Source organism: Pteropus medius, unplaced genomic scaffold (assembly GCF_902729225.1).
Source record: "Pteropus medius unplaced genomic scaffold, Ma_sr-lr_union100, whole genome shotgun sequence".
In the NCBI taxonomy this organism is placed as follows: domain Eukaryota; kingdom Metazoa; phylum Chordata; class Mammalia; order Chiroptera; family Pteropodidae; genus Pteropus; species Pteropus medius.
Window position 1 is genome coordinate 34490583 of NW_024354875.1, and position 20635 is coordinate 34511217.

Sequence of the window (20635 nt, forward strand, 5' to 3'; positions counted from 1 at the left end):
CTTTTAAAAAAAAAAAAAAGAAGGAAAAATAGAAGGAAGGACATAGACTTGGTGCTGCCCCCATACTGTCATTGGTAATCTTACCAAAGAATGGGAAGGAGCCTTAGCATCTTTATACCCCATGAGGTTCCTAAGAAATTTTTCTGAGGCACATTGGTAGGCAGTATGAAATGATTTCTACTGCCACTGGTCATATTGTACCTGCTCTGTGAATAATTAGAGTCCTTCAATTTCCAAAGCTATCAATCTGGCACTATTCACTTTAAATAAACAAAATTTGTAATTCAAAGAACAAAAGAACTTAAAAACAAGACTGATACTGAAGTAATTTTATAGCTACGATATAAACCAATGATGTACCAGTGTTATTTTTAATTTTAAGAGTGCTTGTTTGACTTTATATAACAACTTGATAAAGTTTAAGCCAGATAGTTTAAGTATTTTTCTACTACACAATTAGACACTTAAATTTAAAATTCTTCATTGTATCAGTACTGAAAGTTTTATATTACTTCATCTCAGAATTCAAATAGGTTTATAAAACTATGCTTTACTACAGGTTCCAAACCCATCCAATACTGTGTCCTAAAATGTCTAGATGGCTAACTAGCAAAAAACAAAGAAGAGATATTTTCACAATTATTAAAAATAAATAAAATTTACATGTATGTAACATACCTGCAGTTGCCCATTTAATGAACTCAAGTCTTCTGCTTTCTTCTCTAAAGACTGAACCCAGACTTTCCTTTTTTGTCGGCATCTTGAGGCTGCTGCTCTATTTCTCTCTAGAAACTTCCTCCTTTTTTCATCAGGATCTTCATTAGCTGCTCTTCTTCGACGCCCACTTGTATTTTGGGTCTGTGGAGTCGTGTGAGCTGGAGAAGCCTATAATAAACATAAATGGAAGTGTTTTCTATTTGTATCTAGTGAGTGAATTAAGAGGCAGTAAAGAGGAACAGAAGGGGAGAGCTAACTTTATTTCTGAAGTCTCATTATATATATCAGTATTTTGGGGCATTGCTAAAACTAGATTCTCACTGTCACTACTAAATATTTTTAAAAGTTTCTATAATATTTTCATTAATATAGAAATAATATGAAGAAATTGAAATACTACAAAAATGATCATGTATAGATCTTATATTTTTCCAAATGTATCCTTAAACAAAAATACATTATGGTATTGTTCAATATATTGTTCAAGCCTCTGAAAACTAAATGGTACTAAATGATAAGGTACTAAAGTAAAAAATTTAGTAACATTTAAATTTACTATGGGAAACCATGTTTTCTAAGTTATTTTTGAAATAAAAAATAGCATTAAATCTGTAAATTTTCTTTAAAAATTAATTTCTGTAAAATTCACAAGTAAAATAGGTACATATGTTGGTATACAGTCAGGTGCCACTTAATGATGGGGATACATTCTGAGAAATGCATCGTTAAGTTGATTTCATCACTGTGGCAACATCATAGTATATACTTACACAAACCTAGACAGTAGAGCCTACTATACACCGAGGCTGTATGGTATAGCCTATTGTTCCTAGGCTATACGCCTATATAGCTTGTTATTATACTAAGTACTGTAGGCAACTGTAACACAATGGTAAGTATGTGTGTGTATAAACATAGCTAAGCACAGAAAAGGTACACTAAAAATACAGTATAAAAGATAAAAAATTGTACACCTGTATAGGGCACTTACCATGAGTGGAGCTTGCAGGACTGGAAGTTGCTCTGGGTGAGTCAGTGAGTGACTGGTAAGTGAATGTGAAGGCCTAGGACATTACTGTTTATTACTGTAAACTTTATAAGTGTAAGTTTTTTATTTTATAAACTTTAAACTTTTAAAACTTTTCTACTCTTTTGTAATAACACTTAGCTTAAAACTTAAAACACATTGTAAAGCTGTACAAGAATATTTTTTCTTTATATCCTTATTCTATAAACATTTTTCTATTTAAAAATTAAAATTTTTATTTTAAAAACTTTGTTAAAAACTAAGGCACAAACACATACATTAGCATAGGCCTACACAGGGTCAGGATTATCACTATCACTGACATCTCATCCCTCTGGAAGGTCTTCAGGGGCAATTACAGACATGGAGCTGTCATCTCCTGTGATAACAATATCTTCTTCTAGAATACTTCCGGAACAACCTGTCTGAGGCTCTTCAGGAGGTGTCACTCTTTTCAGAAATCTTAGTTTGATACTGTTTTTCATCACAGATTTGCTTGTAAGTAGACACTATAATCTTACAAAACCATCGTTGTATGTGCAGTCCGTTGTCGACCGAAATGTCATTATGTGGTGCATGACTATTCAGCTTTGCTTGAGTTTTTGAAATTTAGGGTCATCCTTTTCTAGGGGTCACGTTCATCTAATTATTAATCCTCATTTTCCTGGTGGGTAGAATCCCATGAGTCCATATTTTAATTTTAATTCATCCCCGACCCCTCAACCGATCAGCCTGGTTATCACATATCAGCCAGAGACAGAAGTCTTCCTTGCTAGTGATATTATCTAGCATCTAGGACTACAGAACAATATCTCCAAGCCTCTCACAAATCCTAAAATCGTTCCATAGAACATTTGAATATGAGAGACAAGAAATGTGCAAAGGAAACAGCACTTTGTGGCCACAGGCACATGATCCAAAGAAGAAGCCTGGAAACAATGTTTTATCTATAAAATTACATTTTAAAATGATGTGAACAAATAAAACTTCTATGTTCTCCTAATCTATATAATGAGCAAAAATCTTACATATAAGCTCAAGATAAGTTCCACAGGAAAATCACCAAACTGGTTTTCATTCTACGAACTCCAAAAAAATATAAAGTTATGATTTAATACCTTTTCTAAATAAGTAACACTGAAAATTATGAGTATTCCCATTTATACTCTATTTTGATTGTAATAAGGATAAAGTGTTAGACTGTCTATTTTATGTACATCATTGCAATTTAATCTTTTAGAAAATTATTTCTATGGCTGGCTTCAAGAATGGCAACCTTGAAATATTCTTTTCTTCATCTTAACATTGATAATAGCGGTTTTTTTTTTCCCATTTACTCATTTGGCTGAATATGAGAAAATAGTTGTTTTTCTAAAAAGTTTTTTTTTTTAAAAAAAGTTATCTATGTTTCTTTAAAAGAAAGGTTTTTTTCCCCCCCTTAATAATTTCCACCCCCTGCCCCCTGATCTATGGATGTTGCCGTTTCCCCTTAAGAACTGGATAAGAACTGGATCTCTAAAGGCAGGGCGTCTCCTCTCACACACTTGCAGAGTGCACCCGGGGCCTGGCGCACCCAGGGTATGGTCCATGGCTCCACTTGGGGTGCGAATCCAGGACCTTCTGCGTGTAAAGCAGATATGCTAACGACTACACTATGGAGTCACCCCTAAAAGAAAGTTTTGCTTTTTAATGCCAATGTTAACACTGGGATTGACTTTGTTTTCTTTTTTCTTAACTTTGGTTATTATAGCAAAATCTAATCATGAGTATTATAAGCAGAAAGTGTTTTGTTACAGAGTTACATGTGTATATTTTTACATCTAACAAGGATGTGAGGCTAATTAGAAACATGTTATCTCCTCCTCTCCCTCCTTTCATTGATTCATTCATTCCACTTCATTCAATACAATTAAAAAAAAAAGATATAAATAAAAAATTAGATCCAGGGAAGCTATAGTTAGTATAAGGAAATAATTGTATTTATTTCTTTTCTTTTAAATAAACTTCTAAAATTGTAAAAATCATACTTAGCTTGCAGACCATACAAAACAGTCCTGGGCTTTATTTGGCCCATGAGGCAGTTTGCTAACCCCTGAATTATGACATTAAAACACATTCACTCACTTTCCCTCTCTCTTGGACACTTAAGGTTGTTTAGTGAATAAGAACTATATTCTACTTTAAGTTTTGTAAATATAAAATATAATTACCTAAAGACCTATGCTTAGGAGGCATTCTAAAACTTGCTGGTTACCTGTGTTTCTTTAAAAAGAAGGTTTTGCTTTTTAATGCCAATGCTAACATTCTTTAAATATAGAAGATAAAAGGTCTAGAGTTCTGAAACATTTAACAGAAACATACTGCAAACATATAGAAATATCAATCATCTAATAAGCAGTCACAAACCAGAGATAAGTGAAAAGGCCTCTAATACAAACGGCTGCCATAAAGCATATTTTTTCCTTTGGTGACGTTTCGTATCTTTTAATTAAAGGATCATTTTGATCATCTTAGTAATATGATACATATGTACATTACTTGAATACGATCAACAGAAAAAATGTTTCCCTTTACAAAGTAGTGATGGATATTGTGACACGTCAGACTAAATTACCATACAGGGTGTCTTATTCAGTGATAACTGCTTGATGGACCATCAGACTGTACTGACTTTATTTAACATCGATACTTTTAGATTGAACTACCTTTTCCTAAGACATCTGATACACTTTCATAATATGACTAGAAATAATTTTTTCAGAGTAAATAGTCATTTAAGTTACACTGTATTTGTTTTTTTAAGGATAAGAATGCTGAATGATTAAAACAACACACATACCGGAGTTTCTGTAGTGGATGTAGCTGGCTGTTGTAATGACTGTGGTCGAGATTCCTCTGACTGAGTCCTAACCAATCCGCTACCATGACCTTTGACAGTATCACCATTGGTAACAGGAGGATGTTGCTGAGTCAAAGCAGCTTTTAATCTCTAAAATGGAAACACCAATTAAAAAAAAGTTTTCTGCTTTCCACCCTAATCCAACTCCTAACATACTCTTTGGCTAACCAAAAAAGATATTTGTTAAGGAATGCATAAATTCATTCAGCTTTAAAATTAAGTTTTTATTTATTATAATTCACTGAGTTCTTGAGATCATTATAAATATCAATAAGATAAACAAAAGGACTTTGGAAATCTTCCCTGAATCTTTCTGTCTAGTATTACTAGACAATTCTACACTTTGCTGTTCCTAATCAAGAAAAGTCACAAAACACTATTGACCGAAAATAAGCAGTTTGTTCAACTCAAATAAGCAACAAAAGTTAATTACACTTTCATCTATTTTTTTTCCCATCTTATTCCTGTATCCTATATCCTAGGGGTCCCCAAACTGAGCCATGGACTGGTATCTGTCAGTGGCCTGTTAGGAACCAGGCCACCCAGCAGGAGGTGAACAGCAGGCTAGTGAGCAAAGCTTCATCTGTATTTGCAGCCTCTACCCAGTGCTAGCATCACTGTCTCAGCTCCACATCAGATTAGGCATTAGATTCTCATAGTACAAGTCCCTGGTGCCAAAAAGGTTGGGGATTGCTGCTATATCTCAATATTCTCTGGCTCTTAGAATCTTAGACCTAAATCTCTTCTTTTTCAGGTTTGGGCCCATCTGATTTCTGCTTGTAATTTTTAGGCCACTGCACAGTCAAAGTCAACCTCCTCTGAGAATCTATAGCGGGTTTGCCTCTCTTATGGCTTCTCTGTCTTCAGTAAGCAGATCTAGTACCAAGTCTATGCCTTCCACTTTGTTTCATTTTGCCAGTTAACTGGATTGTACCTGACCCACTGTCAGAGCATGACAGATCTAGTACTAGAATGAGGCCCTAGACGTTTATAGCTATCTCTTTTTAAGGACACAATTTGAATAAAGTTTATTATTCTACCAGCAAAAACATGTCCTATGTGAACATATTATCTCCCTAAGCTTTTTAAGAGCAGAGATTACCTTATATTTCTTTGCATCCCTTTTAGCAACTGGTACATTGATTTGCTACATGGTGAATAACAAATTGGTTTGCTACATGGTGAATATTTTCTAATAAACAAATAGGTTTCTTTGGTGAAAATAGCACATGTGATTTTTGGAGTAGTTTTATTGTTATGATCTGTAAATATGAAATAATTAGCACAAGATAATCATACCACAGGATCTTAGCAATGAAAGAGACCACAGGGACCTGAGAGAACTGAACTATTATTGCTGATACTGCTCTTAATAACCGAAGTGTAGTCCAAAATAAAGTGTTCTCACAAAATCTGATGCAGAAATAAGTCCATTCATTTTCCTAAGATCCACACTCAGACACAGATTTGTGGGGAGGGAGGCTACAAATATTGGTATGAAAATTGTGTTGCAGTTTGTACAGTATATCCCAAAGTAAATAGAAGTAAATAACTGTCATGATGTTCCATGTTAAAAACATATTCTTGGCAACATTTTATCTCTCCCTTCCCTAGATATAGCAGAAAGTGTAAGAGAGAAGAGGTTTTGTAAAAGGCTTCCAAATGATTCTAGTATAATTGCTTTCATTCACACTAAGAACAATTTAGAAAATTTTACAACTGCTCAAAACTTTGTAGTTTCTTTATGTTAACCTATGTATATCTTCTTCCCTTCTATAAGTAATCTAGATCCCTTGAAAACTGAACATATATGAAGAGATCACCGAGATGCCCACTGAGGCAATATTTACAATTGGACAATTGTTAGTGGATATTTTCTTCTTACTGTTAATTACTGTAGATTCTGGATATGATTTTAAAAACAAAGTCAGTAGTTTAAAAAAAAGTTTTACTGATGTATAAGTTACATACAGTCAAATGAACTTTTTAGTGTATAATTCTATGAGTTTTAACAAGCACAATCATGGAACCGTTAGTCAGGATAAAGTACAGTTCTATCATCCCCCAAATTTCCCTCATGCTCCTTTCCTGTCCCCATCTCCTCACACACCCAGCCCCTGGAAACCACTAATCTGTTTTCTGAGCCCCAAAGTTTTTCCTTTTCCAGAATATCATATAAATGGAATCATACAGTGTAGAGCCTTTTCAATACAGCTTCTTTCCTTTAGCATAATGTATTTAAGATCCATTAGTGGTGTTGTGCTATCAGTGAGTTTCTAATAGGACAATATCCCTATTGTACAGGTTAGGAAACCAGAAGACATTTGCCCAAGGTCAAACAACTATTAAACTAGTTCAAATCCTGGATTTGTTCAAAAACACAAGGAATGATCAAAAGATATTATCTGAGGCTAGATGGCTTAATGATTCAAAAGCCAACCACAAAGGATCAGGAATGCCGAGTCTGATACTGCAACTGCTAAAGGCACACCACCCCAAGATTTGGTATGTTGTTTTCTTCTTTTCTGACAGAGTGCTCCTTTATGAATTGCAAACAACACCATAATATGTAAAGTCCTAGTATCTTCATTGTTTAGTATACATATTATATACTGTATACATATTTGTGTACATACTGTATACAGCTGAGAAGACACTTTATGTTCAGAATTTAACTCTGCCTCAAACTGTCTGTGATTCTGAACAAATCATTTAATCTTTGAGTCACAGTTTCCTTATCTATAAAACTGGTAATAATAACAACTTTCTTGTAGGGTTAAGGTAAAGATTCAATAGAACATGCAAAACCACCTGACTCATAAAAAGATTTCTCAAATGTCAGCTTCCTTATGTCTTCAAAAATTGCTACTAAGGCCTCTATTTTCTTAGCATAAGAGAGTTGTGTATTTTAGAAATATATTTAGAAAAAAAGTACCAAGGGGTTATCTTAAGCACTGGATTAGTCTCAGACATTTTATTATGTAAAATATATCCTCGAGGCCACAACATACACTGCATCTTTCAGAATCCAGATTAAATAAGATTCCTAGTTCCCTCCTTATTTTTCTTCTTTTTTCGAACAAGTGGAAATAATCATATTAGTGGCTAAGATACAGGAAATTGGGACACTCAGAACTGATAGGATAGTGTGGAAGAGGATGAATTAAAAATGAAATTATATAAGTGACCAATGCAGTAGTTGGCTATAATCAGGTAGGAATACTTAGGCTAAATGGTCGAAGAACAATTAAAAGTAGGAAGACAGGAGTTTGAAAGTGTAGGTTCATATAAACAGAAGAAAAGAGAATCTGGGGAGGTGGTCACTCTGCATAATTATATCATTTAAAAACAGAATGTTAGACATCAAAATACAATGAACAGTATCTAGTTTCTAGTGTTAGGTTAGGCCTTTCATTTCTGGATATAAAATGTGCATAAATATAAGTAGCGGTTGAGATGAAAAGTTTGGTAAATTATGTGTTGGTAAAACATTTTTAAGTCCTTAGGTAGAAAACATCATAGAACTGAAGAGCATTTAAAGTTTTATAGTGAAGAGCTTAACTCTTAGAATTAATGAAATACAGTAACTGCACATAGGGGAGTCTGAAGTACATAAACATCACTCTCTTGAATAATCTTTAATAGGGCAAGTTACTACTTTATAGGAGCACTTAAAAGCAGCATCAGTATTCATTCATTATCTTCTCTTGACTGCCCTAGGGTATACAGTACTCATCCAGTGAGGAAGCTCTAATGTTTGCTCCATGCTGTTACATTGATTACAATGGGTCTGACTTGGAAAGTGTGCCACAGGGTACAAAATTTAAGAAAAAGATTTTCAAGGGTTAATTAACACTGCTCTGAAATGCAGATTAAAAAAAAACAAAAACAAAAACCTGGCAATAAATACACATGTATGCTAAAAAAATTAGAATAGGTTAAGTGAAAAAGTTGTCACTAAATGATTCATTTAAACTTTATAATTAATATAAGGATGGCTACAATATCTACCTGTATATATATGCTAGAGATATTTTAAAGGAGGACAAATACTTTGGTTCAAAAATTAATGAAAACAGAGAAGTATGGGTATTTATATTATAAAGATACTGGAAATCAATTAGTCCAATCACCATTTTACATATAAAGAAACTGAGGCCCAAAGAGCGAAGTTACTTCCAAAATCATAGAGTGAGTCAGATGCAAAGCTAGGACAAAAAATTCTGTTTATTGACTCCTAGTTCATTGAACATATTTTAAAAAAAAGTTTTGCCAAATTAGAGCTTTTGTCTAATATTAAGTATTATAAGTAAATAATAAGAATACCAGACACTGGTCAGTCTACTACTAAGATCTATTTCTCAATAGAGAAATTTAATATAAGAAAAAAAAGATATGAGTACTCAACGAAATTAAGAATTAAAACGTCTATATTCTCAAGCATGTACAATAAAATGTAGGTATAATTTTAATTTTGAACTAAAAGTATATACACTGCTGGAAAGAAAACTAAAATATATTTATTTCTAAGCAGACTAGTGTCTTAATGTTTAGAATTAATTTTTAGCGATGTAAAATTCAACTTTTTTATATTGAAAATTTTTTTTCTTAGAGAGGCTGAATTAATTAAAGGGTGAACAGTTTGTTATGCCGATCAATCTGACATTCATTTTAAGAGCTAATCTGCTAAAAATAATTTGCTATTCAAATTTTGTTATATGTTGCAACCTTGAAAACAAATTTTATCATATCTGTCAGAACTTAGTAGGAACAAAGTACTCCATCATAGTTCAAAGAAAAAAAACATAATGTTCTCTAGAAACAATTTATGAAAAAGCCAGATCCATATTTCATATATGCCACAACAGCTCATCAGAGTAATAACCCTCCTTCTCCTGGGTGTTATCCTACCATCTGCTGCTCTATTACTTATCTTTATTTTGCAACTAATTAACAGCATAATCTTCTAAATTCAGCAAGCTAATTATCATTATTGTGGTCTTTGCAGCATCATCAGTCCTCATGAAGTTTTGTCTCCCCACCCCCAGAGAACATATGAAAATGAAGTAGGTTGAGAGTCTGTTTCTTTGGAGTGGGCTCATTAGGTGTTTGCTGATTAGCTTGGCATGCAGAGGCAGGTCAGAAGAATTCTGCTGAACATGAGGTTCCATGCAGGGCCCAACTAAGTTAATGTAGGTTTCTGAACATTTGCCAAGATGCCCTCTGTCAGCTCTCAGTAGAAACCCCCTGCAGAAAACCTACCGGCTACCCACTGTGTGCAAAGATATTTCTCAGTTTGTCACACAAGTCTTAAAGGAATGATTCTGGAGAATGCTACTTAAATACTTTACTAAATCTTCTTAAACAAAACTCCCAGATAATTAACATTTAGATTTACTTTTTGATTACAAATGTTACATCAGATAATGGTTTTCTTAGAAAACTAACATAGACAGCAAATATCTATGGTTTATGTGCTTAATGACAAACAAAACAGCTAAACCGGTTTTATTTGGTGAGATCCAGTACAATTGTACAGAAAATAGAATTTTTGTGTAATATTAAAAGTACTTATATAACCTGTGACTATGGACCTCCATCTAATTTTTCACAATACTCTTATTTTCCCAAAGACTTAAAAAAGTTCTTAAAATTAAAAAGCTGCTACTACTCTGAAGAAATTTCTTTAGCAGAAACGAGGATCTTATTTTTTAATATTTAGAGCAGACCAAAGACAATGTATGTATATCTTCCTGTAATACTGGGCATCTGAAGATCAGGGGACTACAAAAGCATCTGTGGCTATCTTAGGAAACAAATAAGTTTTGTATCCTAAGCTGTAATGTACTACTACTCATTTTATGTGTTCTAATGCTGCTATTTCTCTTACATTATTTTTTAACCCTAGGTCATTTCAGCAGAATCATCGCTGCTACACTATTCAGATTGTGACCACAAAGGTCAAATAAATCCTTAAAGGAGATGCAGAACTAAACAGAAAGAATGTTGTAAATATTTTTGGAGAGTTGAAAACAACAAAAAAGAAAAATCCAACTGAAGCAGTGAAAAAAGAAATTATATTTTATTGGGGGGCTGCACACTGGTAAACAGAAAAATTATTTAACGTGTAAAGTGAATTTAGATTTGGCTGGAAACCACTCATTTGGAAAGATGGATTTGGAGTTCTATCACTGATGAAAAAGAGTAAAGATCTGTGCTCACTTATCTGGTCACTAAGAAACCTTTGTATACTGGGATATGAACCCAACTCTCAACTTTTGTCAGTTGGGATGATACAATTATTCCTTCATTTGGTAAGTTTTTTTTAGCCCCTTGAAGTTTAAAAAAGTAACTCAATGACACTGACATTTTAATTCAAGTATATCTTTTATTTATTTATTTATTCATTTATTCATTTATTTATTTATTTATTTTTAGGCGAGGCAACCTCACAGATTCCAAGGACCTTGTCAGCTTAAGATCTCTTATTTTTTATTTTTTTATGCCTACAGCACCTGGTCTTCCTAGGTGGTCTCCCATCCAAGTACTAACGAGGCCCAACCCTGCTTAGCTTCCGACAACAGACGGGATCGGGCTTGTTCAGGGTGGCATGGCCGTAGACTAAAAGTGATAATTATTTAAGTAGATTTATAAATTGGCCTTGGGAATTTAGGGAAGAACTATAAGTTTTGAGTTTGTAACTTTAATAAATCTAATATTAGTTTTAAAAAGTAGTCTCTGAATAATGGTTTTTGTGCACAAAAGTCACCATATCAAGGGCATCAAAAAATAGAAAACAAAAAACAAACACTTTGCTGAAATAATATAATCTTGTCAAGATATGTTAGAAAAACTCAATAATGGCTTTCTGAAAGGTAAGACTTTTTTCATTCTTTTGATGATCACTGGAGACATTTGCAAAAAAAAAAAACCCTCAAAATGTAAGATCACATGTACCGAATTTCTTCTTACCCAAAAAATGTTTGTTAAATAAATAATGATAGAAATAATTGTTAACTGAGACTGAGGCAAAATATATAAACATGAATTAAACTACAAAAACCAAACTATTTCTGGTTTGCCCTAAGGCTGGTAGATTCATTTTGTACTTCTACTAATATATGTATGATGTTGATGATAATGACATGCAAACACTGAAAATTCTTGAATCAGACAGATACTAAATAAGATTCATTCTATGTAACTTACTAAGGGAAAACAGACTAATATTTTATAAAAATATAAAGCCAATAGTGAATTGTGAAATAAAATAATTTCTGTACAGCAAAAACTCCCCAATAATAATTCCCTTAACATTCCAGGCAATTAATATTGTTACAAGCCCATGTTACTTAAATAGGGTGGCAACATCTACTGTTTTCACAAATAGCTATATGAGAAAATGGAAACACAGGACAATCAAATACATCAAAGGTGGTATGCTACCAAACCAGTGTAATTAAAATAGAAATCAATAAAAGATAAAATATTTGGAAATTATACAACACACTTTTAAATAACCCACAACCCAAAGAAATCAAGAGAGAAATCAGAAAATGAATAATAAAAAATATAGCATATCAAAATGTGTGCACAGAAATATATAGTTTAAAATGCCTATATTAGAAAGGCAGAAAGATTTAAATCGATAATCTAAGCTTCTACTTTTAAGAAGCTAAAAAAAGCAAATCAAACCCAATTAAGTAGGAGAAATATATTAAAGATAACAGTTGCAATTAGTGATAGTACAAATATACTATTAAGAAAAACAAAGGTAAGCTATAGACTAAGAGAAAATATTTGTAATATATATAAAACAAAAAATTTGTATCTAGTATATACAGAAAGAACTCACATAACAATAATAAAAGGCAAGTAACCCAATTTAAAAATGGGAAAAAAGATATTACAAAAAAAATCTGGTTAAATTAGAAATGTAAATTAAAACGAGATACTGCTATATACTTAGAATGTCTACAAGGAGAACGATAAAACCAAATGTTGACAAATATGTGGAAAGAACTGGAATTTCCATGCACTGCTTGTGGGAATGTAAATCTTTGGAAAAAGCTCTGTCAGTTTCTTATAAAGCTAAATGTACAGCAACCCTCTGACTCAGCAATTCTACTCTTCTGTAGATAAATCAAATAAAAATATATGCCTGCAAAAAGAGGTATATAAAAATGCGCACAGTAGCTTGATTCACAATAGCTAAACACTAAAAAACATTCAAGTGTCCATCAATAGAATGGATAAAGAAATTATGTTATATTCTATTCACACAATGGAATCTACTCAGCAATAAAAAGAAGCAAACTATAATATATGAAACATCATGGATAAATCTCATAGACATACCTTAGCTGCACACAAGAATATATACTGATTCCATTTATATGAAGTTCAAGAACTGCTGGTGACAAATATCAGAACAGTTGGGGAAGTGAAATGATTGAGAAGGAAAATACAGACTTTCTGGGTAGATGTTAATGTTCTATACCATAAGAGGAGTATGGGTTACATGAACGCACTTATCAAAACTGTACAGTTAAAATCAGTCTATTTCAATGGTATGTAAATTTTACATTTAAAAAGGCCTATTAAAAATAATTGAGTGAGAGTAAGGAGTAGTCTTAAGTATAGATAAAATAAGAATGGCGGTTATATTACTAATAATTGAAGCTGGGTGGTGGGTACGTGGGGGTTCATTATATTGTTTACTTTGTATATGTTTGAAATTTTCCATAATAAAAAGTTAAAAAAAAAGAAATAGACTTATTTCCAAGTCTTTTTATTTAATCAAAAACAGGACAATCTTATTTACTATCCCAATTAAAATAGGCAATCATCTAAATATAGCTATTTCACATAAGCAAAATTCTAATAAGAAATTTATTTGTATTATTAAATGTAAGTGGGGCAATCTGTGACTCTCCGTGCTATTTTTGGGACCCTCTACCAATGACTGTTTGCCGTATATAAAGTTGTGGAAGTTACAGCTTTGACATTTTTAAATATACAAGCATACAAAACACTTTATTCTTATTAATTTCCTGGTGACTTGAAAAAAGTTAATTTAGGGAAGTGCTAAATTTAATAGTTTCTACAAATAGGGCCTACTCTTGTAAGCCATGAGTATTTCTTTAAATCTCATTTGTTCTTTTTGAATTAATTTGTAAGAAAAGAAATCCAGTGAATATGTAATATTTTTAGATGCAGTGTACAACAATATGATCTCTTTAACTCCTATTTCTACTATACTTGGTTCTAACTGAATTTTTCATTGGTAAGGTATGTTTAAAGTAAATAAATGTAAAAAACATTCCCAGTGAAGTTCTTTGGCTATCAAGTGAATAAGATTTATCTTAGTATTTCCAAATACATGCTGTTAATGTGAAAAATTTCCCGTTCAGGTTTTCAAGTTCTCCCACTACAATGAATAAACAGCTAATTTTTGAACTCTTCAACCACCTATTGTTAATTCAGATGGTGTGTAAGTTATTGTTAAAAGTTACCACATGCCAATTTCAGATTATTTGCACTAATGGAGAACAGCAATAAAAATTTTAAAGCAATATATAATGGTTTTTACGTGTACAAATTTATATTGTTAGCATAGTGCACAGCATATAACTGAAGCAAATAATAGGTGACTCGTAACTATTTATCTGTTGATTTCCTAAGGACACATTCATTAATTGCTGTTAAGAAGAATTAGCCCTGAAGTACGTTAGATTATAGAAGGGAGAATTACACTGATTAAAAAAAGATGATGCATATAAGAGGCATCGTATTGTATAGCTTTTTGGAAAACCAGCCCAGCTGCTGGCTATCCTGCAAGTTCGTTGTGGAGGGAGGAAAAAGAGCCTCTATTCCCATTCTAGAATCCCACGGGGGCAATGGCATCATGCAAGGGACCTTAGCTGGCATTCGATCTGGATATTCTATTCCCTTCTTTTGGCATATGGACCCTGTAAGGTCTCTTTCCAAAGTTGTGATGGAAATCCACACCCTCTGTAAACAAGCTCAGCATAAACAATTGTCCTCACCCTCACCCCACAAACCACAGAGAACTTCTCCAAGGGAGTTAATGCACCATGGTCCTGAGGCCTAGGGTCAGGGAACTGGGTGGCTAATAAAATAAAATATGAGTTAACTCAGTGATATACTTGAGCACACAAAACAACTGAAGAACAATCTCAAAAAATATTCTTGGGGACTCCATCTGAAAAAGCATCATGAATTAATACACATTCAAGGCTTTTTCAGGCTCTACTACCCTTTGCTTCAAAGGTTCAAAAATCAAGTAAGAAGAGTTAGCAGTGCTCTCCAAAGCCATGATACAAAATTGTGGCTCTGTAATCCTTCAGCATGAATTAATTATTACAAGGCCTCTTAGGGGATTCATGTATATATGATATAGAGTTTACTGTCATTTTAAATAAAGACTCTAGATGAAATTTAAGACACGTAAAGAGTAGAGAGAATTAAAAAAGAAAAAAGCAGCTTCAGGTTTTCTGTCAAGAAAATTAGCAAATTTATAGAATTTAGGACTAAGAGAAACCCCAGAAACCTAAGTTTAATCTCTTTATTTTACAGATGAGGAAACTGAGTCTCAGAAAAGTTAAAGTGGCTTGGTTAAGGGTAGTGAATGGCAGGGTTAGGATTAAAAATTAAAATACATGTCTCTTGACAATCTATAGTTCATCACTTAAACAACACCAATTTCTCAGTGTCTAAAACACAACTCAGAAATATGGTTTTCCTTTATACATTAGGTGCATAGTTTACTAACTTGTATACTTCAGAATTCTTGTCAATACTGTTCTACAAATTTATATCCCTGTTTAAAACCACTTATAGTGTGGCAGAAAAAAAAATGGTGTAGATGATAGAGGCTCTGTTCATCCCTCTGGCAATCAGATCGAAGTTGTGATGGAAACAAGGAGCAAACAGCAAGGAAAAATCACCTGGGATCTAGATGAACAAGCCATACAACTTGAGAGAAATCTAAGAAAGCACCCTTAGGTGCTTTCTTAGGCAGAAGGTAGGACAGGATGAGGACGCGAGGCTGCTAGGTCCTAAGTGGCTGAGTGAGACAGAGGCTGTGGCAGCAGCAGCAGACGCCTCTTAAAGTGGCCTTCGGACTTTCAAGGTGACGGACCTGCTCGCTCTGAGCACCAGTACGGGTTCGGCTGCATGCAGGGGGCATCAGGGACTTATGGGGAGACACTGAGTTGTTGGAGTAAGGGCTGAGGTGAGACTCGCTCTATACAGTAGTGCTGTGGTATCTATTGTTTCTCTGATGAGCCCTCCCTGCTTCCAGTGTGCAGAAACAGTGCTGCCAGTCATCAAACTGGATAACAAAGGTCTCTGAAACCCCACCTCCTCCAACTCGCAGCCCCACCCAAGCCACATCCAGGTGTATCCTTAGCGAGTCAAGTGCTCCTTGCTGAGCAGCGCCTAGACTCACAGCGGTGGCAGCAGGCCTCAGTTTCTGGAAAGGCCTTTTGAAGCAACTATAAGCACAGCATCTGTGGATTGCTTGCTGAATCTTAACCGGTGGTCCTGGAGGGGTACAGGCTTGGGCTAAATTTGGCCTGCAGCTGAATCCCTCTCAGGTGTGCTACTGGACACCTACTTCACAAATCCACACTAACAAGACTGGGAGACTTAGGAGCTTTGCTTAGTACATGGAAATAGACACGAAAAGGCAGCCAAAATGGGAAGTCAAAGAAGCAGAAACCATATGAGAGAACAGAACAGAGATCCAGAAATAATGAACTCAAGCAATCTAACAGATGCAGAGTTCAAAACGCTGCTTATAAAGATGCTCAATGAACTTAGGGGAAGTATAGATGAATTCAGTGAGAACTTCCACAAAAAGAGATAAACATAAAAATGGAAATGGAAATTATAAAAGGGAACCCAATGAGAAATGAAGAACACATTATCTGAGATGAGAAGTATATTAAATGGAATAAACAAAGTGAATAAAGAAAAGGATTGAACCACCGATATAGAGGATGGGAAAGCCAAATACACTTAATCAGAATGGCAAGAAAAAAGAAGCCAAGACTATAATAATAATTTAAGGAGCCTATGGGACACTATTAAAGGTAAAAATATCCCTGTCATAGGGATACCTGAAGAGGGAGAACAAGAAGTTGAATATATATTTGAAGAAATAATGATGGAAAACGTCCCTAACTTAGTGAAGGAATTAGATATAAAACCCCAGGAAGCTCAGAGAATCCCCCAAACCAGGAACCCAAAGAGGCCCACACCAAGACATATCACAACTAAAATACTAAATATTTTAAGAGAAAAGCAGTTACCTACAAGGCAGCACTCATAAGACTGGCAGCTGATTTCTCAAAAGAAATTATGCAAGACAGAAGGGCCTGGCAAAAAATATTCGACGTGATGAAGACCCAGGATCTACAATCAAGGATACTTTATCCAGCAAAGCTGTTTTTCTGTGAAAGGACAGATAAAGAGCTTCCCTGACAAAAATAAGCTAAAGGAATTTATCATTGCCAAGGCTAGTATTACAGAAATGTTGGAAGGACTTTTTTAAGAAGAAAAAACATGTATCAAAAATAGAAATAAAGAATGGTAATAACTAAATTCCTATCAACAAGTATCTCAATTGGAAAAGAATTAAGTGCTCCAACCAAAAGATAGAGTAGCTGAATGGATAAAAAAACCAGGACCCCTACATATGCTGCCTACAAGAGACTCACTTCAGATTAAAAGACACACACAGACTAAAAGGAAGGGATGTTAAAACATAATGCCTTGATGGACCTAGAGGGTACTGTGCTGAATGAAATGGGTCGGACAGAGAAAGACAAAGATCGCACGATTTCATGTACATGTGGAATCTAAAGAGCAAAATAAACAACAACAAAAGTGGAAATAAACTCACGAATACAGAGAATGTTTTGAGGGCTACTAAATGGGAGAGGCATAGGGGGACGGTGAAAAAGGGCAAAAGGATTAAGAGGTACAAATGGATAGTTGCAGAATAGACATGGATATGTAGGGTGTAGCATGGGGAAGATAGTTAATAATGTTGTAATAAATATGTAAGGGGGAAGAAGGGTACTAGATTTAGTGGGGTGATCATTTTGCGAGTTATATGGATCTCTGATCACTATGCTATACAACTGAAACTGGTATTTTATTGTATGCCAACTCTAAGTGAAAAAAAACCTCAATGAATCGTACAGTGTAAATACAAGTAAATAATTGTCTATTATATTTCAATAAAGACAAAAAATATTTCAATGTAAAAAAAAATCCCAGCAAAAAGAAGAAAAATACTTATAGCAGCACTGCCATCAAATGATGTACATCTAGTTTCAGCTGTAATATTCCTAGCCTCCACCAGGAGGAGTTTGTTTAAAAAGCCACAGCCAAAAGCCAGACAAACCAATTACAAGAACTAGAAATTTACTTCCAGTCCATCCATTTATTTTAAAGTACCACTAACTAGTCACCATGTTAATGGAAGCTTTCCTTTTCCAAATTTTCTGGTTCTTCTAATAGTGTAATACAGTCCATAATTTTATAAAATGTGATCTAAACTGTGCCTCTGAAGTGGGCTTTAATGGAAAAGACTAATTCAAAACAGGCTCAAGAAATATACAGAACACATAAAATCTTGTTTACCATTTTTGCTTCCGACTGTACTGGTTGAGGAGAGGAAGGACCCGGAATTCCTGGAACACTAGGCACCATGGTGACTGGTCGAACGAGCTATGCAAAAGATAGTAAAAAGTAATTACTAGAAAATAAATTCAAAATGAGATTTGTATTTTTTTTGCACAAACTACTATAATTTGAGACTTAGAAAACTGTCTCTACTAAAAAGGTTTATTGATCTTATATCCTGATTTATTCTCCAAAAGTTGACAATTTCTCTGAGACATCTGCTTCCCTATTCAATTTTCACAATTTCTTTTTTAATGGTTCCTTCTTAAAGAAACTCACAATTATCAGTGATAGATGCAAAACTTCTCACTGATCTATCGTGTTTTCATTTTTTAAAAATTTTAGCCCCCATCACACTTCCATTTTGAATGTGAAAGAATGTCAAAACTTGCAACAACTAGGCATAAAAAATAATTTCAACAATTCTGCTTTTCTAAAACATAAAAATTTGATATATTAATATACTGCATGACAAAGAACCCGATTACCTCTAATAATTTCTCTAATAATCTGGAACAGATTTTTCCATTTTGTTTCTTGCTTTTTTTAAAAAACCTAGTATCAACACTGAGTGACTAGTTATTGTATAACTAAAGTATATGTCTTTTTCATTTCGATTTCTTTAAATACAGTTACATTTAACAGGATAACCATATAATCTCAGGCAAAGGGCAAGAATGTTTCCCCCTCAAAAATATTCTCAGAAAAGGGAAAGTAGTCACCTTATATTTGAGTCCTTATTAAGTCTCTCAAATAATGCATTTTGAACAGCAAAGTTCTGTTTGAAGATCACATAATCTTGAAATTATTTCAATCAATGCTAACTCTGGATACGTAGGTCACTTGGAAGAATTAGTTAATATAAATATTTAACAAATTTTAGTAATATTCCTGGCGTATGAGATCACTGAAAGTGTTGGATGTTACTGTAAGCAAGTTTTTAAAAATAATTTTTAAAAGCTCTTTGATAAATGGTTACACTGTACTGATCAGAACTATCTACGAGATAAAAGAAGAAACTATCTTTTTATTATATAAATGAGTATTAAGGCTTGGGGTAAGATTTCCAGGAAGAGAATAATATATTCAAAAAGTGTTATAATGAATTTACTTAGGTAAAAATGAAAATATGTTTTAGAAAATTGTGCTAGATGTCTTAAAAAGTGGTTCTAATGATAAAAACTTTAATGTTGAAGACACATTTGAATAGTTTGAATAACACTTTTATAAAATGTGAGAATAGAAAAAAACATTATTTCTAACTTACATTATTCCAAAGAATAACATTCTTTAACATTCATTAAGTTACTAAATATTGTAAGTAGATATTTAACTATTGGGTCTTTCAAAATTTATATAATTAACATACTCTTCAAAAAGCTTTTCTTTCGGATATTCTCATTAAGAAAGTGGGGGGCTAACTATTGTTTCGACTATTTAGATTTTCATATGCTTGGGCTAGCAAAAATATTCTCTAAACCCAACCCGACCATAAAAGTTCACAGAAAGTGTTTTTGTAAACAATTTCTACAATAAGTAAAAATACCAAGGAGTTACATGACGAATGTTCGAATATAAATATCTTCTTAAAGAATAGAAATCTGTGTTAATATTTGAATTCTATAAATCTAGTCAAATTGAAATAGGATGAATAGGAATAATTCTTAATATTAAAAATACAAGAAAAACAATTAAGAATTTTGAAGGATGGAAAATGTTTTCTATCCAATTGTGACTGCCTTGAATGGCATGTTATCACTATAAAGATCAATGAGTAAATACTACTTGCCACTAGTATTTTGTCTGAATTCAGTTTCATGAAGTGTATTTCTGGATTACAAAGATCAGTTCTACTATAAAGAAAAGATTCAAATAGTCTAAATGTCAGACTTACTGGGACTGCAGCTGGAACATGCACATTAGAACTTGTAATTGATGCAGGAATAGCAACAGGCATGGTTTGTCCATTAGGAAGATGTAACAGAAGAGGAAATGGGCCTGGTACAGGACTAAGAAAAATGAAGGGAAATTGAAATCTCTATCAATTATCTCTAAAAATACACAACTATTTTTACTCCTATTACCACACTATTTAAAAATAAATTTTCTAACCAATGCAAAGTGCAAAATTTAATTATTTTTAATTACATCTTAAATGCATAATGTACGCAGCAGTGCGGGGGGGAAAAAACCCAGGAAAAAAAATGGAAAACATTATGGATTTACTTAGGAGAATCTTCGATATGGTAAATGAGAAAAATTCTTATCAGAAA

At 33.4% G+C, this 20635-nt stretch overlaps 1 protein-coding gene and 1 pseudogene across 2 annotated transcripts in view; both read right to left on the reverse strand.

The window, feature by feature from the left end:
- ATF2 (activating transcription factor 2) overlaps positions 1–20635 on the reverse strand; it is a 71315-nt gene that overhangs the window by 15869 nt on the left and 34811 nt on the right. For both annotated transcript variants that reach the window (XM_039855885.1, XM_039855884.1), the window contains 4 exons: positions 20257–20371; positions 18321–18407; positions 4584–4733; positions 679–885 (listed from right to left, as the gene is read on the reverse strand). In XM_039855885.1, the coding sequence (XP_039711819.1) occupies positions 679–885; positions 4584–4733; positions 18321–18407; positions 20257–20371 (559 nt within the window). The remainder of the gene's footprint in view (positions 1–678; positions 886–4583; positions 4734–18320; positions 18408–20256; positions 20372–20635) is intronic.
- On the reverse strand, positions 11147–11265 carry LOC120597525 (uncharacterized; annotated as a pseudogene).